This window comes from Trifolium pratense, linkage group LG4 (genome assembly GCF_020283565.1).
Source record: "Trifolium pratense cultivar HEN17-A07 linkage group LG4, ARS_RC_1.1, whole genome shotgun sequence".
In the NCBI taxonomy this organism is placed as follows: Eukaryota; Viridiplantae; Streptophyta; class Magnoliopsida; order Fabales; family Fabaceae; genus Trifolium; species Trifolium pratense.
This window is the reverse complement of record NC_060062.1, coordinates 3209528-3235235: the sequence shown is the minus strand read 5'-3', so window position 1 is coordinate 3235235 and position 25708 is coordinate 3209528. Positions and strand designations below refer to the sequence as shown.

At 32.1% G+C, this 25708-nt stretch overlaps 4 protein-coding genes across 5 annotated transcripts; 2 read left to right on the top strand and 2 right to left on the bottom strand.

Moving 5' to 3' along the window:
* Positions 1-2263: 2263 nt before the first annotated feature.
* Positions 2264-5282, top strand: LOC123919870 (E3 ubiquitin-protein ligase At1g63170-like). Its single transcript, XM_045971893.1, has 3 exons — positions 2264-3260; positions 4178-4559; positions 4812-5282. The coding sequence occupies exons 1-3, from the start codon at positions 2776-2778 to the stop codon at positions 4956-4958; spliced, it is 1014 nt and encodes a 337-aa protein (XP_045827849.1). The 5' UTR covers positions 2264-2775; the 3' UTR covers positions 4959-5282.
* Positions 5283-7761: 2479 nt separating this feature from the next.
* LOC123919869 (calcineurin B-like protein 3) lies at positions 7762-11320 on the top strand. Of its 2 annotated transcripts, none has more exons than XM_045971891.1 (10): positions 7762-7999; positions 8736-8816; positions 8905-9068; positions 9320-9402; positions 9832-9891; positions 10235-10343; positions 10517-10569; positions 10660-10740; positions 10875-10987; positions 11116-11320. In XM_045971891.1, the coding sequence occupies exons 3-10, from the start codon at positions 8945-8947 to the stop codon at positions 11171-11173; spliced, it is 681 nt and encodes a 226-aa protein (XP_045827847.1). In that variant the 5' UTR covers positions 7762-7999; positions 8736-8816; positions 8905-8944; the 3' UTR covers positions 11174-11320. The 2 variants fall into 2 exon arrangements, with proteins under 2 accessions (XP_045827847.1, XP_045827848.1); XM_045971892.1 differs by having other exon boundaries at positions 7772-7999; positions 8770-8816.
* A 2225-nt stretch (positions 11321-13545) lies between these two features.
* On the bottom strand, positions 13546-16838 carry LOC123919868 (heat shock protein 90-2). The gene is made up of 3 exons (XM_045971889.1): positions 16496-16838; positions 15711-15852; positions 13546-15606 (listed from the first exon to the last, which is right to left on the bottom strand). The coding sequence occupies exons 1-3, from the start codon at positions 16616-16618 to the stop codon at positions 13772-13774; spliced, it is 2100 nt and encodes a 699-aa protein (XP_045827845.1). The 5' UTR covers positions 16619-16838; the 3' UTR covers positions 13546-13771.
* Positions 16839-21700: 4862 nt separating this feature from the next.
* LOC123919867 (heat shock protein 90-2) lies at positions 21701-24910 on the bottom strand. Its single transcript, XM_045971888.1, has 3 exons — positions 24607-24910; positions 23823-23964; positions 21701-23721 (listed from the first exon to the last, which is right to left on the bottom strand). Exons 1-3 carry the CDS (start codon positions 24727-24729, stop codon positions 21887-21889), a joined length of 2100 nt encoding a protein of 699 aa, XP_045827844.1. The 5' UTR covers positions 24730-24910; the 3' UTR covers positions 21701-21886.
* Positions 24911-25708: the final 798 nt, after the last annotated feature.

Sequence of the window (25708 nt, the reverse complement as noted above, 5' to 3'; positions counted from 1 at the left end):
TTAACATTTTGGAACAAAAAAAAACATTACGTCAAAAAAAAAAACATTTTGGAACAAAAAAATTTCGTACACACAATTAGTGATTGTATTAAAGGAATAATTATTATTACAAAAATTTTATAGGCATTTTAGAGTTTGGTTGGACACCGATACCTTTTAGATAAAATTCATTTAAAATTTAACTTTATATTAAAATAAATTAATATAAAAAATATGATATGAAATTGAATTCAATATAATGTATCCAAAACTGTGAGATACCAGTATTTTTTATATTATTAATAATAAAAACATTATTTATGTATATCATTGTGTCTCTATTGTCTCCCTCATCAATTGACTTGAGATCAAGAACCGACAAGTGTACTTTCAAAAAAATAAATAAATAACCGACAAGTTTAAATCTCTCATATACATGCAGGCAAACCAAGTTGTTAATTGAATTGCAAACTATGATCTCTCTATACTTACAGGTTTCATTCTTCTTAGTCACCCACCTCCGAATTTTGTAAAAGATGTTGTCAATATTTACTTTAATCATCGTATTTATTTATAATTTGACCTAATGACCTTCGTATTATTGAAAAAAATATTAATAATGGCATTCGATAAATCTAAATACGCCACTTAATAACTAATTAATACAAACACACTTATGTCATGTCATAAATTTAAATAATACTACTACTTTTAATCAAAACAAAACAAATGCTTCAAAAAAAAAAAAAAACTTAGGTGACGCCACCTAGATGGCTATATAGTTACGGAACTTCGAAGCACACAAGGAGTAGTGTATGTGCAAGTAACCTAAGTCTTAATTAATCACAACTTTACTCTAACGATTTTCCTTTAATTAGGAAATAAAATCTCAACAAATTATAAAATTAAGCTACGTATACACCATTTTTTGGAATGGTATGGTGTGGCTATTATGTAAATCATAACTATAGCAATCATACATAATTAAACACAAGGAGAGTCACTCACACACACTGTGCAAATATTACATGACGTACCCGATAGTTGGATTAGGTGTCCAACCTTTTACCATACATATAATACCAACAAAAAAAATCAACTGTATAATTCAAATCGGTTATATTATATGGTTTATAAATTATATGGTTTATGTAATTAAAACATCAATACAGTTCAAAAGTAGAAGAAACAAAAATTATAAATAAAAAAATACACGATGTTTGATCAATTGTACTTACATTTTCAACTATAGAGAGGTTATAATATATTTCTGTTGATTAAATTTGAGACCGCCAACATGTTCAGATGCCTAAAATAATTTTTTTTTTTTTAAGGAAAAAATAATTTATGTTGTAAGGCCTTTAAAAATAAAAATAATATTACATAAGACTTTGATGAAAAATTATTAAGAAAATCTAAATTTTGTTAGGTTAAGGGATTTGGATTATGTGCAAAGACACTATAGTTAGGAGACCTGGACCGTCCGATAAATATCAGACAGTCCAAATTTTAATATCATATTTTAATTTTTTTTTAAATATATAATTCAAGTTAAAATTTTGCACCGTTTGATTTTAATCAAACAGGTCATATATGACCTACTGCAATGCAATTACCTCTCTTCGATTGCACAAAATCCAGGTTATAGGGCTAAGGGTTGAACCTTGACTAAAAAAGAATATGTGGTTTTCACTTTTACCGACATAATTAGGACATTACTTGTAATTAAATTATTAAATTGTCATATTATTTGACCTCAAAATAAAATTATATTTATATTATATATCTATAATCAAATTAAACTAGTTTACTCAAAATTTTAAGACATAAAGTTATGGTTTTGGCTGTTTGAACTTACTCTTTTTAAACATAGAGTTTACTGCACTGTAGGAGATTCTCACTCTGCTCAAGCAACTTATCCACTAGTGATTACAAAATAAATTGTACTTATTGGTACTTATTGGTAAACTCTAAGTCATATAATTTAGTTTATTTATAATAAATAAATTGTATTTTTGTTGTACTTCATATGTGACAATATATAAACAAAAATTAATTATTTTTTTTATATATTGTCACGAGGGATTACAAAATAGAGTTTAATTGTTGTGTATTGTCGGTGTAAAGATTTTTTACACATATATCCAATAATATGTTATTAAATACCATAATGTGTTAATATATTATTGGATGCATGTGTAAACTTTACCATCAGGTATAAATTAAATTCTACATAATATATTGACACCATTTATAAGATACTAATCGCTTTGAGTCTTCTCTTATCCACTTGAATTCAAAGGGAAACCAACTTTTTACTTTATTTTCATTTCACTCCAAAACAAAACAAAAAATCTTTGCAACTAGTATTATATAATTTTATAATTAACTATAGAAACAAAAAGTCACCAAATTGAACTCCAATTTCATTCAAAGTTCAACTTCATATATCATATAAAAAATATGATCTCAAAAGTAGTTGGCCAACGGTTAACTTCCCTCCAAACCAAACCTTATGATTCACTTTGAATCAAAGCAAAGTTTCATAAAATAAGTTGATTCTTTGTCAACTTCTGAGTCACAAACTCCACCTTATCTGACAAATCCTTAACACCCTTTATCCTCTTTCTATAAAAACTTCATCTTTTTCATCTTGCACAGTATGTGTTTGATGAAAGGTTTGTTTTTATAATTAGTTTGAAAAGGTTGTAAGCTTAGTTTGAAAGATACCCTTTTGTTCATGAATTGTAAAGTTTAAAGCTTTGATATAATTTCATAAGAGAAAAAAAAAAATCAATGAATTCTAGGTGTTTGTTGAATTCCAACAGCATAGTTCAATCTTCTTCAAGTTATGCAGAAAGAGCAGATAGAGATGGTAGTTCTAGAAATAGACCTCAACTTGTCTCGTCACCGCCTTCGTTTTCGGTTAGGATGGCGATGAGAATATCTAGATCAAGATGGTTTACCTTGTTAAGAAGAGTTTTTCATTACCAAAATGGATCAAGGTCTAATCTTGGCTCTAATCCTTTCAATTCGAGTACTTGGTTGATGTTGGAGTTTATTGTTTTGTTCGTACAAATAATCATTTCTACATTCATTTTGGCTATTTCAATGAGGGAGAAACCTGTTTGGCCTATGAGGGTATGGATATCTGGTTATGATATTGGATGTGTTCTTAATCTGCTTATGGTTTATGGCCGGTATCGACAAATTTATCTTATTCAAGGAGATACTCTTAGTCTTTCTGATATGGAACAGCAGAGAAACAATGAAGAAACAAGGTATCCTATTCATTTTCAATCATCAAGAATTTCTTTAAGTCAATTTTGTTATTAGTGAATTGATGCATAATATTAGTATAATACTTACAAATAAGTAATAACTTATGTAGGGTATTAAATTAATCTTCTGAGTATGCTTAAAAATTGGCTAGAAAAGGTTCATACTGTCATATTTTTGGTTTGTGAATTTCAAAAGGAAAAAAATATTTGCACCTTCAATTGATTATGATATTTAGGCAAGAACAATTGGATTGCTTAAGATAGAAAAATACCAAGTATCAAGTAATTATAAAGGTATTTGTAATTTATCTCATATATAGAGTTTGGTAGAATCAAACACTCTCACATACCTTTTCTATTTTTATCAGTTCAAAGTTTTGTGACAGAGAAGAATCTTTTGTTTTTTGCAATCTTTCCAATCTAATTAAGAATAAATCATGTGAAAAATGAAAAGACTAAATTAGTGAATCAATCATTTGGAAGTATTACGAACTTTTTCTATTAAAAAATTAGTGTCAAACAAAAGAAAAATTAATTCCTGATTAGCACCAAATTGGAACTAAAAAATAGTGAAACCTGTTTGTGTTACCTACCTTGGCTTGAATAACAGCCTTAATCATCATCAATCCAAGCTTAATTAGAGAACAAGTTCTTTTAGATGGTGTTTTTAAAATTGGACTAGTGATCGACCAGGTCATATATGGCACTGGATAACCAATTAAACGAACATATTTAATCTGAGTTTTGACCGGTTTTCTAACATCATTTCCGGTTCTATATCATATCCGATTCAATAGCTTCACCAGACTTGATAGGGGTCCGGTTTTAAAAACACTGCTTTTAGATTTATGCAATTTTTGTGTGGGTGAAATTCGAAAATTAATGTAATTTACACTATACTATGTCAATGTTTCCAGGATGCCACACTTGATGAACAAATGCAGGACATCACTGGAGTTTTTCTTTGCCATATGGTTTGTGATGGGAAATGTTTGGTTTTTCGACTCACGTTTTGGTTCATTTCAACAAGCTCCAAAACTTCATGTCCTCTGCATCACATTGCTTACTTGGAATGCAATCTGCTACTCTTTCCCTTTCCTACTTTTTCTTCTGTTATGCTGTTGTGTACCACTGATCAGCACCCTCCTTGGTTACAACATGAACATGGCCTCTTCTAATAAAGGTGCGACTGATGAACAAATTTCGCAACTTCCAAGTTGGATACATAAAGAACCTCATACCAAGTTAGAGCCTGCCGATGACTCTGAAAGCATTGAAAATTTTATCAATGAAGATCCGGTAAGTAACTTACAATGTAAACAAGTTTTACACAGATATTTACATTGTTAGTGTATAGTTTGCTAATCTGATAATATATATAGAATGAGGAATGCTACTAAAAAATTCAAATGAGACACAAAAGTTAGAAACATTAATTTTTCCCTACAATTTGGACATATGCTACAATTTCCATCAGTTTCAAGATTTGTCTTATTTCCAATTCTGTTTATTGAATTAAATAAGTTTGTCATGTTGTGCTGTGCTTGACAGGAATGTTGCATTTGCTTAGCAAAATACAAAGACAAAGAAGAACTTAGGCAATTGCCATGTTCTCATGTGTTCCACCTAAAATGTGTGGACCAGTGGCTGAAAATTTTATCTTGCTGTCCACTCTGCAAACAAGGTTTAGAGAGGTAGAAGAAGTAGCTGAGACAACATTCATACTCATATGTATACTCTTGATATTGTTCAAAGTTATTTTTTCATTTTAAATTTTGGTCTAATATACTTTACACAGTTACTTGAGTGAGTTTGTATATGTACAGAATAGACCTCACCAGTAACCAAAACTACATTGCATACTAGGAGATTCTAAGTAGTGGATAACTTTTCAAATTAGGAGATTGCCTAAGCATTATTTTTTTTCACTGTATTTGAATATTGTGAGATAAGATCTTTGTATTGAAAAATGATGTAAATATTATATTTGTTCCCTAAGTAATAAATTTGTACTATTTGGTACTCTTTTGGTTTGACCAAGGTATTTTCACATGCATTGAGCTGAGACATGCTACTTTAATTTGAATAAATTATCATTGTCATGCATCATGCTTGTATGGTATAGTGATGATAGTTAACAATGTCAGGCTGGGCCTGGGCCTACACTAGTTTACTTACAAAAAGAAAACCAACATGGGGAGGATTTAGCTTGTCAATGGAAAATTTCTATAGGAATAGGGTTGGCCTATCTAACCATAGATAAAAAACAAAAATAAAAAGTCTTGTATCATAGTGATACTTTTGCATTCATTTTTGTTTATTAAAAATTTATATTTAGGGTTCCAAACTCATTTATACAACCAATTGATGTGACTCAGTTGGTTAAGCAACACCAAATTTGTGAAGAGAACTGAAATTCAATTCATGCATAACACATTTTTGGGTAGGTGGAAAGAGCTTTAAACCACAATTGAAGCACTCGAACGGAGATTAGTCATATAGCCGGTCTAAGGACTGAAATTTGTAAAATTATTATCGGGTGCAAAAGCATTTAATTAGAGTGATTTATCCAAAAAAAAAATAATATCCATGTTTTATATTTATTTATATAAAAGAGACCAATTGGTTTGTCAAAAAAAAAAAAACAATTGCCTTCTATTGTTTTATGCATAGATAGATAGCCTTCTCCTCTCTAATTTTTAGTCACTTTCCAACTCCTGGACTTTTGGTGCAATGACCTATCCATTCTAATTATTAGTTAGAGGTGTCCTATTTAATTAAGCCACACTCTAAAGAAGAAAAACTAAATATCAGACATGGTCCCCCAATCAGTTCATCAACAATTTTATTTTATTTTTTTTGAATGGCAGTTCATCAACAACCTCACAATGAACTGTAGGTCATAGGTTAGTTGGAAAGTATTTTCCTTTTTATACTTTTCCAGTTGATATATTTATATGTAAGTATAAATATTATCTTACTTTTACTTTATTTCTTATTTTTAACTTTCTGAAAAATATGTAACAACAATTTAACTAAACATATATTGAGAAAATAAATCCAAAAAACTAATATTTAAACTTAGGAGAATGTTAACTTGTGCCCTTAAGGGCACATGTTAAGAAGATAAATGTGGAAAAAATTTATTGAACTTGTGGTGTATTCAATTATCTAAACATTAAATGTTTTGTATCATTAAATGCTATATTTCTATTTTTAGGTAGCTTAACATGTGTCCTTAGGGCACAAGTTAACATGACCCTTAAACTTATTAACAAAAAATAAGAATAAAAACACAGCAAACATCCTTAAAGATTAAAAATTATTAATTATGTCCTCAATAATTTTTTTATTTTCTAAACATAACAAGAAATACTTACGGGTTCCTATTAGAAGTAATCATATTTATGCGCTGTAAGAATATGAACTCATTTTATAACCAAGAGTCTATCATCTTCTGATAAATATATGGTCTTATAAATATAACTCAATTTGCGTAAAAAGAGTACAATTTAGTTGCTAGTTGCAAGGAAATTAAAATATAGGGTTTTGGTTTCAAACTCATCATTTTTCAGTTCTTCTTCTTCATATTTAAAATGTGCCAATCTAGGAAGTATATATGATTTGTTCAATAAGTGTCTTTGGAGAGATTTATGTGTGAGCTTTTAAGATCTTCTTTTCTTTACAACCGTCTGGAATGTTGTCACAAGTGTGAAGTGGGTTAAGTCTCACAATGTTTAGAAAATTAGAAGTTGAATATTTTATAAACAAAATGATTCATAAGTCTAATTACTTGAGATTTTAGGTAAAAATGTACTCCCTCTGTTTTCTTAAAAGTGTCCAGTTATAATGATAACACCAAATTAAGAAAGTGGATTTTTGCATCATATATTCCTATTATACCCTTCTCTTAATTCCTATTAAAAAAAACTTTAGTTTTTCAATTATATATATATATATATATATATATATATATATATATATATATATATATATATATATATATATATATATATATATATATATGAAAAAGATAACAATAATTGACAAATCGTATCTTTAAAACACAAACTGGACCGTTCATTAAAAACGCTAAATATGATAGAACTGAATATTTTTAAGAAAACGAAGGGAGTAATATATAACTCACTTATTTATTTGCTCTTAAACTCAATGTGAATGATGTCTCTGACTTCCCCTTATGACATCTTCATCCAAAATAATTTATTCTTTTTTTTTTCACGTCATTTTTTTTTTTTGAAGGATTCACGTCATTTTTATTCTTTTTTGTCATTCATAAACTAAAATATCATGAAAAAGGATAAAAAAAACTAACCTGTTAACCGAAATTAAATTAGTGAACCAATGATGTAGTTTTGCCTATAAAAATTTTAAAAAAAAAAAACTAAAAATTGAATAACAACCATTTTTTGTTTTATTTTGGTACAAAAATAACAAAATTTGCCGAGAATATATGTCTAAGAATAATAACAAATTAACAATAATTGATTATAAATAATGATATGTGTCAGCATTGATTTGGTTCCAACTTGTACCCTCATCTGTCATCACATCATCATCACTTTCGCCACCTTCACTCACTCGATTCGATTTTCTGCAACCACCGTTAGTTTCATACACAACACAACCCTTCTCTTCTTCACCAAAAACCCCTTTTCTCAATTCATTCCCCTAAGCTTCAAAAATCTCTCTTTTTTCGCTGATCCTTTAACTTCAAGGTATGATTTTTCACCCTACCCACTTCAATTTTATCTCAGAAATCTTATGAAATAGCATGATTATCATAAATTGTGATTTGGGGTTGTTGAATTTTCGATAAATTTTCAGTTTTTATTTTGTTGATTTTTGTCTGGTTTATATAGATCCATGAACTTCCTATGCACGTGTGTGTATGTGAATTGCGTTGAATTCAGAATCTAACAATTTTTAATTTTGTCCAAATTTGAATCTTTTGTTATTAGGGTATTGAATTTGAATTATTTATATTGGAATTGGAATTGTTTTAATGCGATTCGGGTGTGTTTTCTGTGTGATCATGGATCTTAGGTGCTGCAGAGAGATGGAATTGTTTTGATCTTTTACAATTTTTTGATATTCCCAATTAGCATGGTTGTTATATGAATAATTAGATATCATTATCAAATTCTTAGTTAATTGGTTAAACTACTTCACTACAAGGAGTAATTAAGTGAGGTTTTCGGTTTTGTTGTATTAAGTTTTTGTCATGAATTTGGTCAAACTTAAGAATCTTTGATGGGAAGAAAGCAATCCATAATTTGTAGCATTTGAGAGTTGAGTGTTTTTAGTTTGATGATCTAATAAGTAAATTGAAGTTAAGTTCTGATCCTGATTAGAGCATGAAACTTGTTCTTTTGTATTTTCGTTTTGATTACTTTACTTTCTTAGTTTCTTTAGTAGAATGTGATGGAGATTTTACTTCAATTCTGTAACTAGGCTTTGTTGCTGTTGGTGCCTTCGAGTTTTGCAGATCCCGGCATTTGGGATTGGCCAGCTGAAATTGGAAATGGTTAAAAGGTTTAGTTGCTAACTGCCTACTGAAGATGACTTAATGATGAATTAACTAATTTGTATATCTAATTGATTTTTATTTTTTTTGGAACAGTTATGGAGTTTTCCGATTTTGAGCTGCAAGAGATATTATCATGTTGCAGTGCATAGAGGGAATTAAGCATTTGTGTGCTCCTCTATTGCGGTGTTGTGACCTTGATTTATATAAGCAGACAACAGGCCTTGACGATCCTGAAATCCTCGCGAGGGAGACAGTGTGTATGCATCATCCTAACTTCATGATTATAAATTATAATGCAACTTCTGTTCGTATGCAAATGTATTTTGATTTGAATATGTGCTTTTAATATCTTGTATATTATGGCATTCCCTTTAGATTTTGAAACCATATGAATGATGTTATGCTCTTGTATTTTATTTGTGAATTCTATTACCTCTTGTACTACTATTTAGAAATAAATACACATGATATGGATGATGATAGATATTTCTTTTGCTTGTGTGCGCAGTTAGTGTAAGTGAAATTGAAGCACTTTATGAGCTCTTTAAAAAGATCAGTAGTGCTGTGATTGACGATGGGCTGATCAACAAGGTTTGTCTATTTTATCACTGGACAATGTGGTTTTGGCATATAATAAATTTTGTTGATAGAGATTTTCCGATACAAAAAAAAAGTTTAATCCAATGTTGAGGATTGCGGAAAATAGTGGTTTGTTCAAACTCTATTACACTAGTGTTATAGCACTGCTACAGTCTATGTTTGACAACACTTAATACTAAAAATCGTATCGCGAAGCAAAAGCAATTTGTTCAAATTCCGCTAAGCTATAGTGCCGCTACAGGCGCTATTTGACAACACTGGTTTAAATCATTCTATACCTATACAACAAATTCTATTGCTATGTCGTATGTTGTTATTTTCTTCAATCCAAAAGGATCTAACATATAAAATATCTGAGATGTTATATTCAATTTTTACTTTTTTCCTACAGTATTAATATTCATACTGCATCATTTGCAGGAAGAGTTTCAATTGGCATTATTCAAGACTAATAAAAAAGAGAGTTTGTTTGCTGATCGGGTATGTAAAGCTATCTTTTTTTTTTAATATGTGTTTAACTTTTCTCTGAACTATGAAAATATGTTTCTCTGATCAGATTAGGCTAAGGCCATCATGTACAACAATGACAAGTTAATATCAATAACCAAGCCTTATCTCACACTAATATGACATGACAAATTTAAAATAACTTCTTACTTGTTATTGTTAATGTTTCTTCACGATTCAAATTAAATGTAACAATGTTGATTGTTGCCTCTCTATTGTAAATGTTATCTTATTACTTGCCAACATGTGCATATTATAGGTTCATATCATATCACTTCAAGTTGTTAATGTCTCATATGAAATTCTCTTTGGGCAGGTATTTGATTTGTTTGACACAAAGCACAATGGGATACTTGGTTTTGAAGAGTTTGCTCGTGCTCTCTCCGTTTTCCACCCAAATGCCCCTATTGATGAAAAGATCGAGTGTATGTTACTTCAAATTATGTTTTCTAATCGTCTTTTAAGGATAAATTTTCTGTACCTCAGCTTGTGTAAACTAAGAAGGATGCACAGTTTGAATCAACTCTAGTTTATTTCACCTTATTACTTTTTTTTTCGATATATACCATAATTAAAACCATATTGTATCTTGTTTCAGTTTCCTTTCAATTGTATGATCTCAAGCAGCAGGGTTTTATTGAAAGGCAAGAGGTAAATTAGCCTTTAAATCTTACTTTTCTCAAGCTTTTGCTCCTCATTTGGGACAAGCCTGATTTTTATCTGGTCTTTATTTATGTAAAGGTGAAGCAAATGGTAGTTGCTACACTTGCTGAATCTGGAATGAACCTATCAGATGATGTTATAGAGAGTATAATCGACAAGGTACGTTTTTCCTTTTGACATTACGACTTTTTATGTCATATATATATATATATATATATATACACCAATCTGTTTTGGTGTTTCAAGACGAAAAAGAACAGTTAGTTTGAACATTGAGTTTTGGATTTCTTCAGACATTTGAGGAAGCTGATACAAAGCATGATGGCAAGATTGACAAGGAGGAATGGAGAAACCTTGTTATGCGCCATCCATCACTTCTGAAGAACATGACCCTTCAATATCTAAGGTAATCACCACAAGGAGGAACGAAGAAACCTTATTTACTATTATCAACTTGATATTCAAACATCGTTACTCTTTCATTTTATATATCTCTTTGGCACTCTTTAACATCCGCTTTCATATGTTGCGCAGGGACATCACCACAACATTCCCAAGCTTTGTATTCCATTCACAAGTAGACGATACTTGAAGCTTAAGATTTTTTTTTGAGAGATTAAGTTTATTTACTTGGTCATATTTCCTGTGGTTTCATTTATGTAAAAAAGGATAATGCAGAGAGAAATTTGCCATACATTTGTTACTTTTCTTTCATGATGATATTTGGTTTTGGTGTTAAGTCTTCTTTAAATACATTTGATTTATTGCTTGAAAACTTACAAAAACCTTTATTTTTCTTATTGTGTCATTGGAGTATGACATATATTTCTGGTATTAAAGTATTGGTCCATCATCGACCATAAATTATAGTCATCGGATTAAATCGAGAGCACAATAATACAATACACTTTGCACATGGAGTCATGGCCATTGAAATTACTTTCCCTCTTTGTTGCTGATTATCGAACTTCTGTATTTTCCGGCCAAACTTAGGTCCTTGCCAAAGGTGCATTTTCCGTCAACACTGAAGCTCCCGAAATTCACCTCCCTCTCTCTCATTTCCACAACTTTGGATTCTTTTTCTATTGTGTTTTATTTTTGATCTGGTTGTGTTCCTTGATGCAATGATGCTTATTTTGAATTTAATCATAAAAATTAATTCATTCAACCTCTGAAGATTCTGGGAGAAGTGTTTGAATCAGTAGCACACTCACAATTTAGAGCATAAACATGAGTTCAGGGTTTTTTTTTTCCAACTATTGGCTAATTGGTTTTAGTAATGTCTTCCAAGCATTTTACTGCACTTTCAAATTTGTGAAATGTTGGGATAGTTGGAGTTTTGAAAGTGAAAATGTTGCAGAAGAGAAAATGATTGGTAAAGGAGTTGAAAATGATTTGGTGGGATGATCTATTTTAATGGAAGGAAGGAATTATTCACCATGAGTGGCATTGTAATATTAGCCTCGGAGATATATACACAATCAAATCCAACTATTCTCATCTATGTCACATTCTTCTCTCTTCCTCTTCTTGGAATATGAGGTTGTGTGAGGCGTTAAACAAAGTATGGGGTAGTTCGTAGTTGGACTCCCTCAAAAGTGATTTGTTTTTTCATCGCAACTTCTTGATCGTCTACCTACAAAGGAGAATTTGTCTCGTAGAGGAATAGTTTCTAAAGGAGCTAATTCTTTGTGAATCTGGAGTTTGGTGGAGGTGAAGTAGACAAATCATATGTTTGTTGGATGTTGTTTTGCGGGGGTGGTTTAGTGTGAAATCAATCGTTGGTTTGTCAGAAGGGAGCAATGATGATCGAACATGTCGTGGTTTGGGCGCTTTGGCGAGCTAGGAATGAAAAAGTCTTCTCAAATCAAGCATCAGTACTATAAGAGGTGGTGGAGGGTATCAAACTTGTCTCATGAAAGTAGTTTTTGGCTAAAATAAATCGTTCTCCATGTCTCTACTACGAATGTGTGTAAACATAATCTATGAAGCACGGACACAGAGACGGACACCGGACATGACACGGACACTGACATGTCGACATTGATAAAAATTTGGAAAAATCACATAATTTAGTGTAATTATAAGTGTCGGTGTTGGTGTCGGACACGGACACCGACACGTCTCCGACACGGACACGCCTAATCTGAGGAGTGTCGGTGCTTCCTAGAACATAATATATATTGTTTCTATAGATAGTTCTTTTTGTTTTCTTCATTGGGGGCAGGGGATTGGTTTTTATGTACACTTTGCGAGTTTCCTTTCCTGATTGAGTTAGTTCGAAATTGTACTTTTTCTACTTTTAGTGAATAGAGTATCACTTGTACTTTCTCCTTTTCATATTTTTTATATGATTTTCTTTTATAGTTCAAACAAAGAAAACTTGTTTTATTTTGTACTTGTTCTCAAAATATCATCTAAATTGTACTTGTTCCGGAAATATCATCTAGAAAATCTAATTGACTCCAAATGTTAAGTCACAGGCTAATCAACACTTTTATTACGATTGAACTTTAATTTATCAATGGCTATCGGTGATCATGTCTATTTTAGATATAAATGTCAAATGAGATGTACTCTACTCCCGCTTATGTTGATATTTTTTAAAAAATAAGGTGTGTTTCAAATTGATACTGATATATAAATAGAGAAAGGAAATTAAAGGAATATTAAAAAAGCATGATGACTGAGAAAATGAAAGAAACCTAAGAAAAATGTTTGATGAATAGGTCAGGCGACAAGATGAGAAATATTTGAAGTGCCGAAGATTTCCAAATCAGTCTTTTGGAAACAAGTTTTTCCCTATTTTATTCCAAAGACTGCAGGTTTCTTTTTTATGAAGAAACAAAGTTATTTATGAAAAAAAAATCGAATAATCGGAATGTGGTGAAAAATAAAGTACATTATTTAATTAATGAAATCGCCCTAAGCCTTTTACTTTTCACACAACATAGGAACAAAATATGAAAAAATAACGCAGGAGTTGTATAAAAAATTAAAGAACGCAGCACCAATGATAGTCAACAATTAACACACCAAAACTTACGATAAGTAGAACAGTAGACAGGTCCAGAAAATTGCATCTAATATTGTTAACATTCCAAAATTAAGAATTAATAAAAGCAAAAACATAAAAAGACTGTTTCTCAACCTCAAAACATCCTAAATAATAGCAGCAACTACATCAGACTTAGTCGACCTCCTCCATCTTGCTTCCCTCTGCGTCAGCATCAGCTTCCTCCAATGGTGGCATGTCAGCATCATTTTCAGTTGCATCCTCATCAATGCTAAGACCAAGCTTTAGCATTCTGTGAATTCTGTTTCCAAAAGTGTTGGGTTCATCAAGGCTGAATCCAGAAGTTAGAAGGGCAGTCTCAAAAAGCAAGAGAACAAGATCCTTCACAGATTTGTCATTCCTGTCGGCATCAGCACGTTTCCTAAGCTCCTCCATGATGGGATTCTCAGGGTTTATTTCCATTGTCTTCTTGCTAGACATGTATCCAGCCATGCTGCTGTCCCTCAAAGCTTGTGCCTTCATGATCCTCTCCATGTTGGCAGTCCAACCATACTCGCCAGTCACAAGACAGCAGGGAGAGTCGACAACACGGTCAGAGACAACCACTTTCTCCACCTTGTCACCCAACACTTCCTTGACAACCTTGCATAGGTTGTCAAATTTTTCCTTCTGTTCTTCCATCTTTTTCTTCTCATCCTCGGTCTCATCGAGTTTCAAACCTTCCTTGGTAGCAGACACCAACTTCTTTCCCTCAAATTCCTTGAGCTGACCAACAGCATACTCATCAATAGCGTCAACCATGTAGATAACTTCATAACCCTTCTTCCTAAGCTTCTCTAGGAAGGGAGAATTCTCAACAGCTTTCTTGCTTTCACCGGTAATGTAGTAGATGTCATTCTGTCCTTCCTTCATCCTGGTAACATAATCCTTGAGGCTGGTCAACTCATCACCACTCTTGGTGGAGTGGTACCTGAGCAATTCAGCAAGCTTTGTCTTGTTCTGAGAATCCTCATGGATACCCAATTTCAAGTTCTTGGAGAAAGCCTCGTAGAACTTATTGTAGTCCTCTTTGTTCTCAGCAATTTCGAAGAAAAGCTCAAGGCACTTCTTTACCAAATTCTTTCTAATGACCTTCAAGATCTTATTTTGTTGAAGCATTTCTCTTGAAATGTTAAGGGGGAGATCCTCAGAATCCACAATACCCTTAACAAAGCTAAGATACTCAGGCATCAATTCTTCACAGTTGTCCATGATGAAGACACGGCGGACATACAATTTGATGTTGTTTGGCTTCTTCTTTGTGTCGAAGAGGTCAAAAGGTGCCCTCTTGGGTACAAAGAGAACAGCCTTAAACTCCAACTGACCCTCAACGGAGAAATGCTTAACGGCCAAATGTTCTTCCCAATCATTGGTAAGACTCTTGTAAAAAGCAGCATACTCATCCTTTGTAATCTCTTCAGGCTTCCTCATCCAAATAGGTTTCTGTTTGTTCACCAAATCCCACTCATGAGATACCTCCTTAATCTTTTTCTTCTTTTTCTCCTCCTTCTCTTTTTCCTCATCTACTTCCTCAACCTTACCCTCCTCTTCCTTCTTCTCTTCCTCATCCTCATCATCAGAAATCTCCTTCTCAATGGTTTTCTCAATCCAAAGAGAAATTGGATAGCTAATGAATTCAGAATGCTTCTTAATCAAGTCCTTAAGACGGCGCTCCTCGAGATACTCAAGTTGGTCCTCCTTGAGGATGAGAGTAATCTTGGTTCCTCTGCCAAGAACTTCACCCGTTGTATCCCTAGTCACAGTGAATGACCCACCAGCTTGAGACTCCCACACGTACTGCTCGTCATCATTGTGCTTTGTGGTAACAATAACCTTCTCGGCCACAAGATAAGCAGAGTAGAAACCAACACCAAACTGTCCAATCATGCTCACATCAGCACCAGCGGCCAAAGCTTCCATGAATTCCTTGGTACCTGACCTTGCAATGGTACCTAGGTTGTTCACCAAATCTGGAACATAAAACAAACAAGTGTTAGAGAAAACACATAATTTATCATACAACAAACAGTTCTAAATAAAGAACTTCTGATTCTGAAAAAACAAATTAGCATACCAGCTTTTGTCATTCCAATTCCACTATCAATGATAGTCAAGGTGTTGTTAGTCTTGTCAGGAATAATGTGAATGAACAACTCTGGCTGAGAATCAAGCTTGCTCTTGTCGGTCAAACCCTCAAATCGGATCTTATCCAAAGCCTACATTACAACAGTCAAAGAAAGGAATCAGAACAAAATCCATGCCCACAACAAGAACAACAAAATCAAACTATCACATCAAACATTCCAAAATACTAACCAAATATTCCAATGCAAAAGTAACAACTATATTCCTAAACCCATATTTTTTTAGTCACAAAAATCTTTTGATTTAAAACTTATAACGAATTAATTATTATAAAAAGTTCTAATGTAAACATTACAGTGTCAAATAGATCACAAAATTAGGGATAACAGACATATAAACAACTACTACTATGCTAATTAAACATTCAATTTCAAATTAGGTATAATAATCATGAATTTCATGTGAATCAACAATGAAAAATACACTTATTAATTCAAAATTAAAACCACATCAATTAAATTCATATAACAACTACAACAATTTAAACAAAAAAGGCGGAACCAAAACAAGTCTAACAAATTATAACTGTACAGAGATCATGAAGAACTACACAAATCAATTAGCAGAAACCTAATACAATAACTAACATAAACAAAAACAAATCATCGCAGAAAAACCAAAAACAAACTAGATAAAATCATTACAATTCACGAATAAAAATCAAACAAAATTAAACACGATGAAAAACAAAAACAGAGCGAAGAAGAAGCTTACATCGGAAGCGTTACTGATGAGTTCACGAAGAAAAATCTCCTTGTTACTGTAAAAAGTATTGATGATGAGACTGAGAAGTTGATTGATCTCAGCTTGGAAAGCGAACGTCTCTTGTTCCGCCATCGTCGATCGATCTAGGGTTTGTTAGATGAGAGGGAAAGGGAATTAGGGATTTGAAGGGATTGCGAGTGTTTCAGAGAAGAAGAACGAAAAGTATGAAAGAGTGTTAAGTGAATGAGTGGTTATATAGTACTGTTAGCTAGGGCTTGAAGTTTTCTAGATCCTTCTGTTTCTATATTTATTTATTTAAATTTAAGAACTAAATAACTTATTTTGTGTTAACTCGATCGCTATTTTTTGGTTTAGTTCTATTCTAGTATTTGATTTGATTTTTTTAAAAAAAAAGATATTATTTGTGAACTCTATTTAATTTAATTAATTTTTTTATAGAAATATTTGATTTATTTGTTTACAATAATATGTGATTTAATTTGATACATTGATTTATTTTAGTTTTTATTTTTAAAAAATATAAAATAAATTATCACGAAGAAATTATTTAAAGATATATTTTCAATATATTATACTTCATCTGTTCCTTTTTCTTTGTCGTTTTAGAAAAAAAATTGTTTCAAATTATTTATCGTTTTGATAATTTAAAGTTATATTTTATCTTATAGCCTCCTTTCAATAAAACTAATTAAATGATATATATATATATATATATATATATAGAGTCAGGATCCGTTGACACCAACTAGTTTGACACCAAATGTTACACCTCTCAATAACGTTTTAACCGATATAAATTTTATAAAATCCACCGTTGGATTGAAAGTTTACATCATATAGATCATTTGTGTAAAATTTCAAATAAATCCAAAATCATTTGATATGTTATTGAGATACATCAAAATTAACGGATTTTGTATTTTTTTAAATGCCGTTAATCTTTATGTGTCTCAATAGCATATCAAATGATTTTGGATTTGTCTGAAATTTTACACAAATGATCTATATGATGTAAACTTTCAATCCAACGGTGGATTTTATAAAATTTATATCGGTTAAAACGTTATTGAGAGGTGTAACATTTGGTGTCAAACTAGTTGGTGTCAACGGATCCTGACTCATATATATATATATATATATATATATAACTAAAAAAGAGGTCTCCTCAGCACAAGACATATCAAGGTAGACTAAAAGAGTTACAAGAGAACCACAATACAAAAACCATAAAAATTATACAAGGTTCAAACAAAGCACAGGACTAGACCACCAACTATGACAGTTTAAAGCTAAAGTACTACTTGTCGCTTTCAACCACCTATAGGAAAAAGACTTGATTTTGTCCAACATATATTGTGCTAAAGATGTTGAGCCTCTGAACAATTTGTGGTTTCTCTCAGTCCACACAACCCACATGCAAGCGAGACATATAAGCTGCATATAAAAGCGTCATGCTCGAAGACCCCCTGCTGAAGTAGTAAACTGAACGAAATGATCTGATAGAGTCTGAACAGTCACCAATGAAGAACCAATCCACGAACTGACGAGAGACCAAATGGAATCGAAAGTGCTACATGATAGAAACAAATGTTGAGCCGACTCGGCCACTCCACAACCAGACACACAATAATGATTCGCCGATGACAAGATGCCAACCAGGTTGACTTTGGTAGGTAACTATCTCGCAAGAGACGCCACGCGAAAATAAAAACCTTCAAAGGAACCTGAGGGTTCCAAACGAGATCTGCTGAAACATCCAAAGTAACCACATCTTGAGCCGTCAAGAGATGATACGCACCACTGATAGTGTAACCTTTCTCCAATTCAGGCTGCCACTGCCATCTATCTGTGGAATGATCCTCCAAAGAGAGTTAAGAAGTGAATCCTGACACTCCCCATCATCTCCTCCTCCCACGCCCTCAACTATCTCCGCCACACCCACGCCTCTCCTCTCGCCCCCCACCCTAACTATAACATCACAGCCACTGAGGCCGATTTGTTCTCTGCCAAGTCAAACAACCTCTCAATCCTCGCACACAAAGGAATCTCATCCACCCATGGATCAATCCAGAAAAAAGTATCAGATTCATCCCCCATGTTTGTCCTTTAAGGTTATTTCACACATATTAAGAAATTTTATTCCACCTTTCATTATATTCTTGCTTTCACCCCTTTCTTGGCCCTTCTTGTGCCTTGATTGGAGTGGAGGCTTAATAAATTGTTTGCAATTAAAAAAGAAAAAGAAAAGAAATGTAATAATGTTATTAAAAGAAATAATATTTTTACTAAATTACCCCTATAAATTATAGGTTTGTTTCCTTAGGAATAATGCATATAGTAATGATTAGGGGTACAATTGGAAAATATTACATTGAAAAGTGAGAATGAATTATTTTGAGACAAAATTTTATTCTTAAAGTGACAATTATTTTGAGACAGAGAGAGTATTTGGAAAACTAAATGTTTTTAATTTTTGTTGTTGTTATACATATTAAATTTGTTTTATTTTTTTACGTAATATATTAAATTTAATGAAAAGAGAAAGTTTGTTCAAAAAAAGAATATTGGTGGATTAAAATTATGGTATAATAAGAAGATTCGGTACAAAAAGGCATTTTCTTAATTTGGTCGTTTTGTTCTAAACCGACAAATAAAAAGGAACGGAGGGAGTATTATTTTTCAAAAATAAGAGAGTAATAAATATCTATAAATAAAAAATAAGTTGCAGTATTTTATCCAAAAAAAAAATTGCGGAAGGATCATAACAAATTGGTGTTTAACTAATATTTCAATCTTCGATAAAATTGGCTCTTTCAAATAGTTAGCAAAATGCAAATGGTTATTGAAAGTATTGCTAAAGATGCGGCTTATAAGAATAGTTTTGGTTCCATAATGCATATCAAATGGGAGCAACCTCCTACAGGTAAGCTTAAGTAGTTCATAGCAAAAAAAGTGGCTTCTTAGCTTGTGGCGGATTACATAAAGATGATAAGGGTGACCTTATCCAAAGTTTTTATTGTAATCTTGATTGCAATAATTCTCGAGGGCTGAGATGTGGACTTTATTTCATGTTATGTGTTTGCTCGTAATCTCCACATTGATCATATTATATTTTAAACGGATTATCTCTTATTGCAATTGTTGTCCTCAATCGTACTACAATCATCTCTTATCTCAAACCTCTTTTAGAAAAGGTTCTTAATTTACTACACTTTCAAGATTTGTCTGCCAGTATTCAACAATATTGATTTAGAAATATCAACTCATGTTCAAAAGTTGTTAGAAAAAAGAAAAAAAACGATTTGATGCTCATTTCACTTCAGTTTTAGTCACTCCTAAATCTTATTTTGTAATTTTCTGCATGCATTATTGGTGTCGGATTGTAAAGATGTCTAAAAATATTGGTGTTGTAATAATGGTGATTGTTTGTCCATACAAGAGGGAAGTTCGATAAAAGCAACAGGATTACATGTGAGCGAGGGTTATTTAGATCTCCACAACTCGTTCAGTTAGTTAGATTATCCTTATTGTTATAAAAAAAGTTATTGTTTTTTTCCCTCCTGATTTGGGTATATGTCCCATAAATTTTGGATTTTATTTTTTTTACAAAGAGAAATTAAGGCTTTTATTAAATTTAATCTACTTTTATCTTTAATAAAAGTAAAAACATTCTAATTTGTGAAAAAAAATATCATAAAATTCAATAAATATTTGTTTTTGATCAAGTTGCTAATACACACTTTAATGTGAAGAAGTGGTGGATTTTGAACCCCGATCCTCTAAATTATGTCTTCAGTAGCTATTAACTATTTTTTGTTTGAATGATTTGGTAGTTATCAATTGAACTGCACTTATTAGACTAAATAAATTCTGTTTAAATCATTTTTATTTTATTTTTCTAAAACAAAATATTATTTGCTTATTAACAATTTTTTTGACACAAGAAAATTTAATGCATTTCATTCATAATAATAGTTTCAATACAAGGTGAACAATGATTAAAAACATCGGGACTAACATATAAACAAGTTGTCTGAACAAGAACATGAACTACTCGATTGACTTGTCTATGATATAATTCAATAACAATGCCAACTTTGGTGTTATTTATAGACTTAGAATGAATAGGTTGTATCACTCGAAGACAATCTATTTTCAGGTGAACATCTATTAAATGTTCTTACCTGATCCATCTTAGAGCTTCCAACACATCCAATGCTTCTGCTTCCGATATCTCCGACTTATTAACAATTTTTTTTACTTATCACATTTATATTATTTTAAATTTTGAATAAAGATTTATATTTTTTGTTATGTGCTATTTGAGAAACAACCAACCTCTTTTTATACTAGCCACATCACACCTAATCCGAATAGTTTAAAATAAAGACAAGTAAGCACTTGTTCAAGAGTGTTTATTTTAGGTTAAATTGCACTTTTGACGCTTTACCTTTTTAAACTTGTAATTTTGGTCTTTAACTTTTATAATACACTTTTAATGTTAGTATCTTTTGCAAAAAATTGACCTCCAATAATTTTGATAAAGTTAATACACACGTGACAAGTGACCCACACAACACGTCAGCATATCTTGCCACGCTGATAATGACATTTGAGTAATTTGTCACACTTACGTTGACTTAGTCAAAGTCAATAAGATCAACTTTTGACAAAATAGACTAAAATTAGAGGAACAAAAAGTACTACTGTATTTTGAAAATTAAAAGATCAACATCACAAGTTTATAAAAATTAGAAAGCCATGATGATTGAGAAAATGAAAGAAACTGAGAAAAATGTTGTTCATGAATGCTCAGGCAACAAGATGAGAAATATTTGAAGTGCCGAAGATTTCCAATTATAGCATCCCATGTCACTAGGACAAGCACGTAGTATTATTAAATTGATTTTTGTAAATAAAGTTTAAAAAAAAATTGTAAAAAAATAGGCTTTTAGAAACAAGCATTTATTTTATTATAAAAACTGGGTTTTTACTTTTTATAAAGAACCAAAGTTATTTATGAAAATTTCAAATAAATAAGAATGTGATAAAAAATAAAGTATATTATTTAATTAATGAAAGCGTTCTAATTTATAAAGCTTTTGCTATTTATAAAATATAGGAACAAAATATGAAGTATGAAAAAAGAAGGCCACCAACGATATTGATAGTCAACAATTGACACAACAAAACTTACGATAAGTAAACAGTAGATAAACTGGGTCCAGAAAATTGCATCTAATATCGTTAACATTCCAAAATTAAAAATTAATAAACGCAAAAAACATAGTAATAAAAAGACTGTTTTCTTCCTTCAAAAAAAAAAAAAAAACTGTTCTCAATCTCAATCCTTCCTAAATAATGGCAACTACATAAGACTTAGTCAACCTCTTCCATCTTGCTTCCCTCTGCATCGGCATCAGCTTCCTCCAATGGTGGCATGTCAGCATCATTTTCAGTTGCATCCTCATCAATGCTAAGACCAAGCTTGAGCATTCTGTGAATTCTGTTTCCAAAAGTGTTGGGCTCATCAAGGCTGAATCCAGAAGTTAGAAGGGCAGTCTCAAAAAGCAAGAGAACAAGATCCTTCACAGATTTGTCATTCCTGTCAGCATCAGCACGTTTCCTAAGCTCCTCCATGATGGGATTCTCAGGGTTGATTTCCATTGTCTTCTTGCTGGACATGTATCCAGCCATGCTGCTGTCCCTCAAAGCTTGTGCCTTCATGATCCTCTCCATGTTGGCAGTCCAACCATACTCACCAGTCACAAGACAGCAAGGGGAGTCGACAACACGGTCAGAAACGACCACTTTCTCAACCTTGTCACCCAACACTTCCTTGACAACCTTGCAGAGGTTGTCGAATTTTTCCTTCTGTTCCTCCATCTTTTTCTTCTCATCCTCGGTCTCATCAAGTTTCAAACCTTCCTTGGTAGCAGACACCAATTTCTTTCCCTCAAATTCCTTGAGCTGACCAACAGCATACTCATCAATAGCGTCAACCATGTAGATAACTTCATACCCCTTCTTCCTAAGCTTCTCTAGGAAGGGAGAATTCTCAACAGCTTTCTTGCTTTCACCGGTAATGTAGTAGATGTCATTCTGTCCTTCCTTCATCCTGGTAACATAATCCTTGAGGCTGGTCAACTCATCACCACTCTTGGTGGAGTGGTACCTCAGCAATTCAGCAAGCTTTGTCTTGTTCTGAGAATCCTCATGGATACCCAATTTCAAGTTCTTGGAGAAAGCCTCGTAGAACTTATTGTAGTCCTCTTTGTTCTCAGCAATTTCGAAGAAAAGCTCAAGGCACTTCTTTACCAAATTCTTTCTAATGACCTTCAAGATCTTATTTTGTTGAAGCATTTCTCTTGAAATGTTAAGGGGGAGATCCTCAGAATCCACAATACCCTTAACAAAGCTAAGATACTCAGGCATCAATTCTTCACAGTTGTCCATGATGAAGACACGGCGGACATACAATTTGATGTTGTTTGGCTTCTTCTTTGTGTCGAAGAGGTCAAAAGGTGCCCTCTTGGGTACAAAGAGAACAGCCTTAAACTCCAACTGTCCCTCAACGGAGAAATGCTTAACGGCCAAATGTTCTTCCCAATCATTGGTAAGACTCTTGTAAAAAGCAGCATACTCATCCTTTGTAATCTCTTCAGGCTTCCTCATCCAAATAGGTTTCTGTTTGTTCACCAAATCCCACTCATGAGATACCTCCTTAATCTTTTTCTTCTTTTTCTCCTCCTTCTCTTTTTCCTCATCTACTTCCTCAACCTTACCCTCCTCTTCCTTCTTCTCTTCCTCGTCCTCATCATCAGAAATCTCCTTCTCAATGGTTTTCTCAATCCAAAGAGAAATTGGATAGCTAATGAATTCGGAATGCTTCTTAATCAAGTCCTTAAGACGGCGTTCCTCAAGATACTCAAGCTGGTCCTCCTTGAGGATGAGAGTAATCTTAGTTCCTCTGCCAAGAACTTCACCGGTTGTATCCCTAGTCACAGTGAATGACCCACCAGCTTGGGACTCCCACACATACTGCTCATCATCGTTGTGCTTTGTGGTAACAATAACCTTCTCGGCCACAAGATAAGCAGAGTAGAAACCAACACCAAACTGTCCAATCATGCTCACATCAGCACCAGCAGCCAAAGCTTCCATGAATTCCTTGGTACCAGACCTTGCGATGGTACCTAGGTTGTTCACCAAATCTGGAAGATAAACAAACAAATGTTAGAAAAACATAAATCATGACACAACAAACAGTTCAACATTAACCAATTTCACCAACCACGAAGACATCTTATCTTACCAGCTTTTGTCATTCCAATTCCACTATCAATGATAGTCAAGGTGTTGTTGGTCTTGTCGGGAATAATGTGAATGAACAACTCTGGCTGAGAATCAAGCTTGCTCTTGTCGGTCAAACCCTCAAATCGGATCTTATCCAAAGCCTTCATTACAACAGTCAAAGAGAGGAATCAGAACAAAATCCATGCCCACAACAGCAACAACAAAATCCAACTATCACATCAAACATTCCTAAAAACTGCCCAAATATTCCAATGCAAAAGTAACAACTATATTCCAAAACCATATTCTTTGGTCACAAAAATCTTTTGATTCAAAACTTAAAGGATCAATTATAAAAAGTTCTTGTGTAAACATTACTGTGTCAAATAGATCACAAATTAGGGATAACAGACTTATAAACAAGTATTAATACGCTAATTAAACATTCAATTTCAAATTAGGTATACTAATCATGACTTTCATATGAATCAACAATGAAAAATACGCTAATTACTTCAAAATTAAAATCATGTTAGTTAATTTCATATAACAATCACCACAATGTAAACAAAAAATAATTGAACCATAACAAGAATAACAAATCATAACTGAGAGCAACAAGAACAACACAAAAATCACCCTAGAACATGAAAAACTACACCATTAATCCAATAATCAACATAACCAAAATCAAATCATCAAAGTAAAACCAAACCTAAACCAGATCAAATCATGACAAATAAAAATCAAACAAAGCTAAAGACGATGAAAAACAAAAACAGAGCGACGAAGAAGAAGCTTACATCGGAAGCGTTACTGATGAGTTCACGAAGGAAAATCTCCTTGTTACTGTAAAAAGTATTGATGATGAGACTGAGAAGTTGATTGATCTCAGCTTGGAAAGCGAACGTCTCTTGTTCCGCCATTGTTGATCGATCTAGGGTTTGTTATTGAGAGTTTTTTAGAGATGAAGAACGAAAAGTGTGAAAGAGTGTTAAGTGATTGTGTTTTTATATAGTAAGTGTTAGCTAGGGTTTGAAGTTTTCTAGATCCTTCTATTTCTATATTTAAAAAAGTTATTTTGTGTTAACTCGATCGCTATTATTTGGGGCCACTTTACTCTCAACTGTCCCATTTGACTTGGTTGATTGGATTTTAAAAAAAAAAGTAAAAAAAGATTGGATTTTTAAAAAAAAAGTAAAAAAATTATGAACTATTTTTTTTTTTAAATACATTATTTTTTTTATGGAATATATTTTATTTTACTTTATTTTATTTTATTTTTTAAAGATATTATCCTAAAAAATTGCTTTAAAGATGGGATTTTCAAAAAATTATAATTATTTTATTTTAATTTGATACATTGATTTCACTATATACTCCTAGAAATTTTGGCTTTTATTAATTTTATATTAAAATCTGATTTGGCCTTACTGATTTTTCCTTTTTTTCCTTCTCTTTAAAAGTAATAAATAAAGGAAAAAGTTATGTTTGACCAACTTCTTATTTTCTATTTCTTTATTTTATTTATCTAATTATTTTTATTTCTTTTAAGAAGTAAAAAAGTAAAAAACAAGTAGCACCAAACGTGAGCTTATTACAGTTACAGAAACTTGAATTACACTTCTCACCCGTTAACACATTCACTTTAGTCCATTTCTCTAATAGTATTATTTTAAGCTCCTCTTTTGAAATTTTTTCTCTAATACTATTACTTCCAACTTCCAACTTCCAACAAATTAAATCATTGAGTTAAAGAATAAAAAACAGAACAAATTAAATCATGGAACCTTGTCCTATCATCCGTACACTCACAATTGGGCATTGGCACACTTTTCCATTGAATTTTGAAGTACAATGTTAATCTAAATCCCTTCCTGTTTTGTTTTTGGCAATATTTTTATC

Bases quoted from the DNA above. Each gene is read 5' to 3' on its own strand.
- LOC123919867 (XM_045971888.1), bottom strand. From the start codon at position 24,729: ATGGCGGAACAAGAGACGTTCGCTTTCCAAGCTGAGATCAATCAACTT. The intron at 23,965-24,606 runs GTAAGCTTCTTC...GTTGTAATGAAG, and splicing joins TCATCAGTAACGCTTCCGAT to GCTTTGGATAAGATCCGATT. The intron at 23,722-23,822 runs GTAAGATAAGAT...TTTATCTTCCAG, and splicing joins AATTGGAATGACAAAAGCTG to ATTTGGTGAACAACCTAGGT.
- LOC123919870 (XM_045971893.1), top strand. From the start codon at position 2,776: ATGAATTCTAGGTGTTTGTTGAATTCCAACAGCATAGTTCAATCTTCT. The intron at 3,261-4,177 runs GTATCCTATTCA...CAATGTTTCCAG, and splicing joins AGAAACAATGAAGAAACAAG to GATGCCACACTTGATGAACA. The intron at 4,560-4,811 runs GTAAGTAACTTA...TGTGCTTGACAG, and splicing joins ATTTTATCAATGAAGATCCG to GAATGTTGCATTTGCTTAGC.
- LOC123919869 (XM_045971891.1), top strand. From the start codon at position 8,945: ATGTTGCAGTGCATAGAGGGAATTAAGCATTTGTGTGCTCCTCTATTG. The intron at 9,892-10,234 runs GTATGTAAAGCT...CTCTTTGGGCAG, and splicing joins AGAGTTTGTTTGCTGATCGG to GTATTTGATTTGTTTGACAC. The intron at 10,344-10,516 runs GTATGTTACTTC...ATCTTGTTTCAG, and splicing joins TATTGATGAAAAGATCGAGT to TTTCCTTTCAATTGTATGAT.
- LOC123919868 (XM_045971889.1), bottom strand. From the start codon at position 16,618: ATGGCGGAACAAGAGACGTTCGCTTTCCAAGCTGAGATCAATCAACTT. The intron at 15,853-16,495 runs GTAAGCTTCTTC...GTTGTAATGTAG, and splicing joins TCATCAGTAACGCTTCCGAT to GCTTTGGATAAGATCCGATT. The intron at 15,607-15,710 runs GTATGCTAATTT...TTTATGTTCCAG, and splicing joins AATTGGAATGACAAAAGCTG to ATTTGGTGAACAACCTAGGT.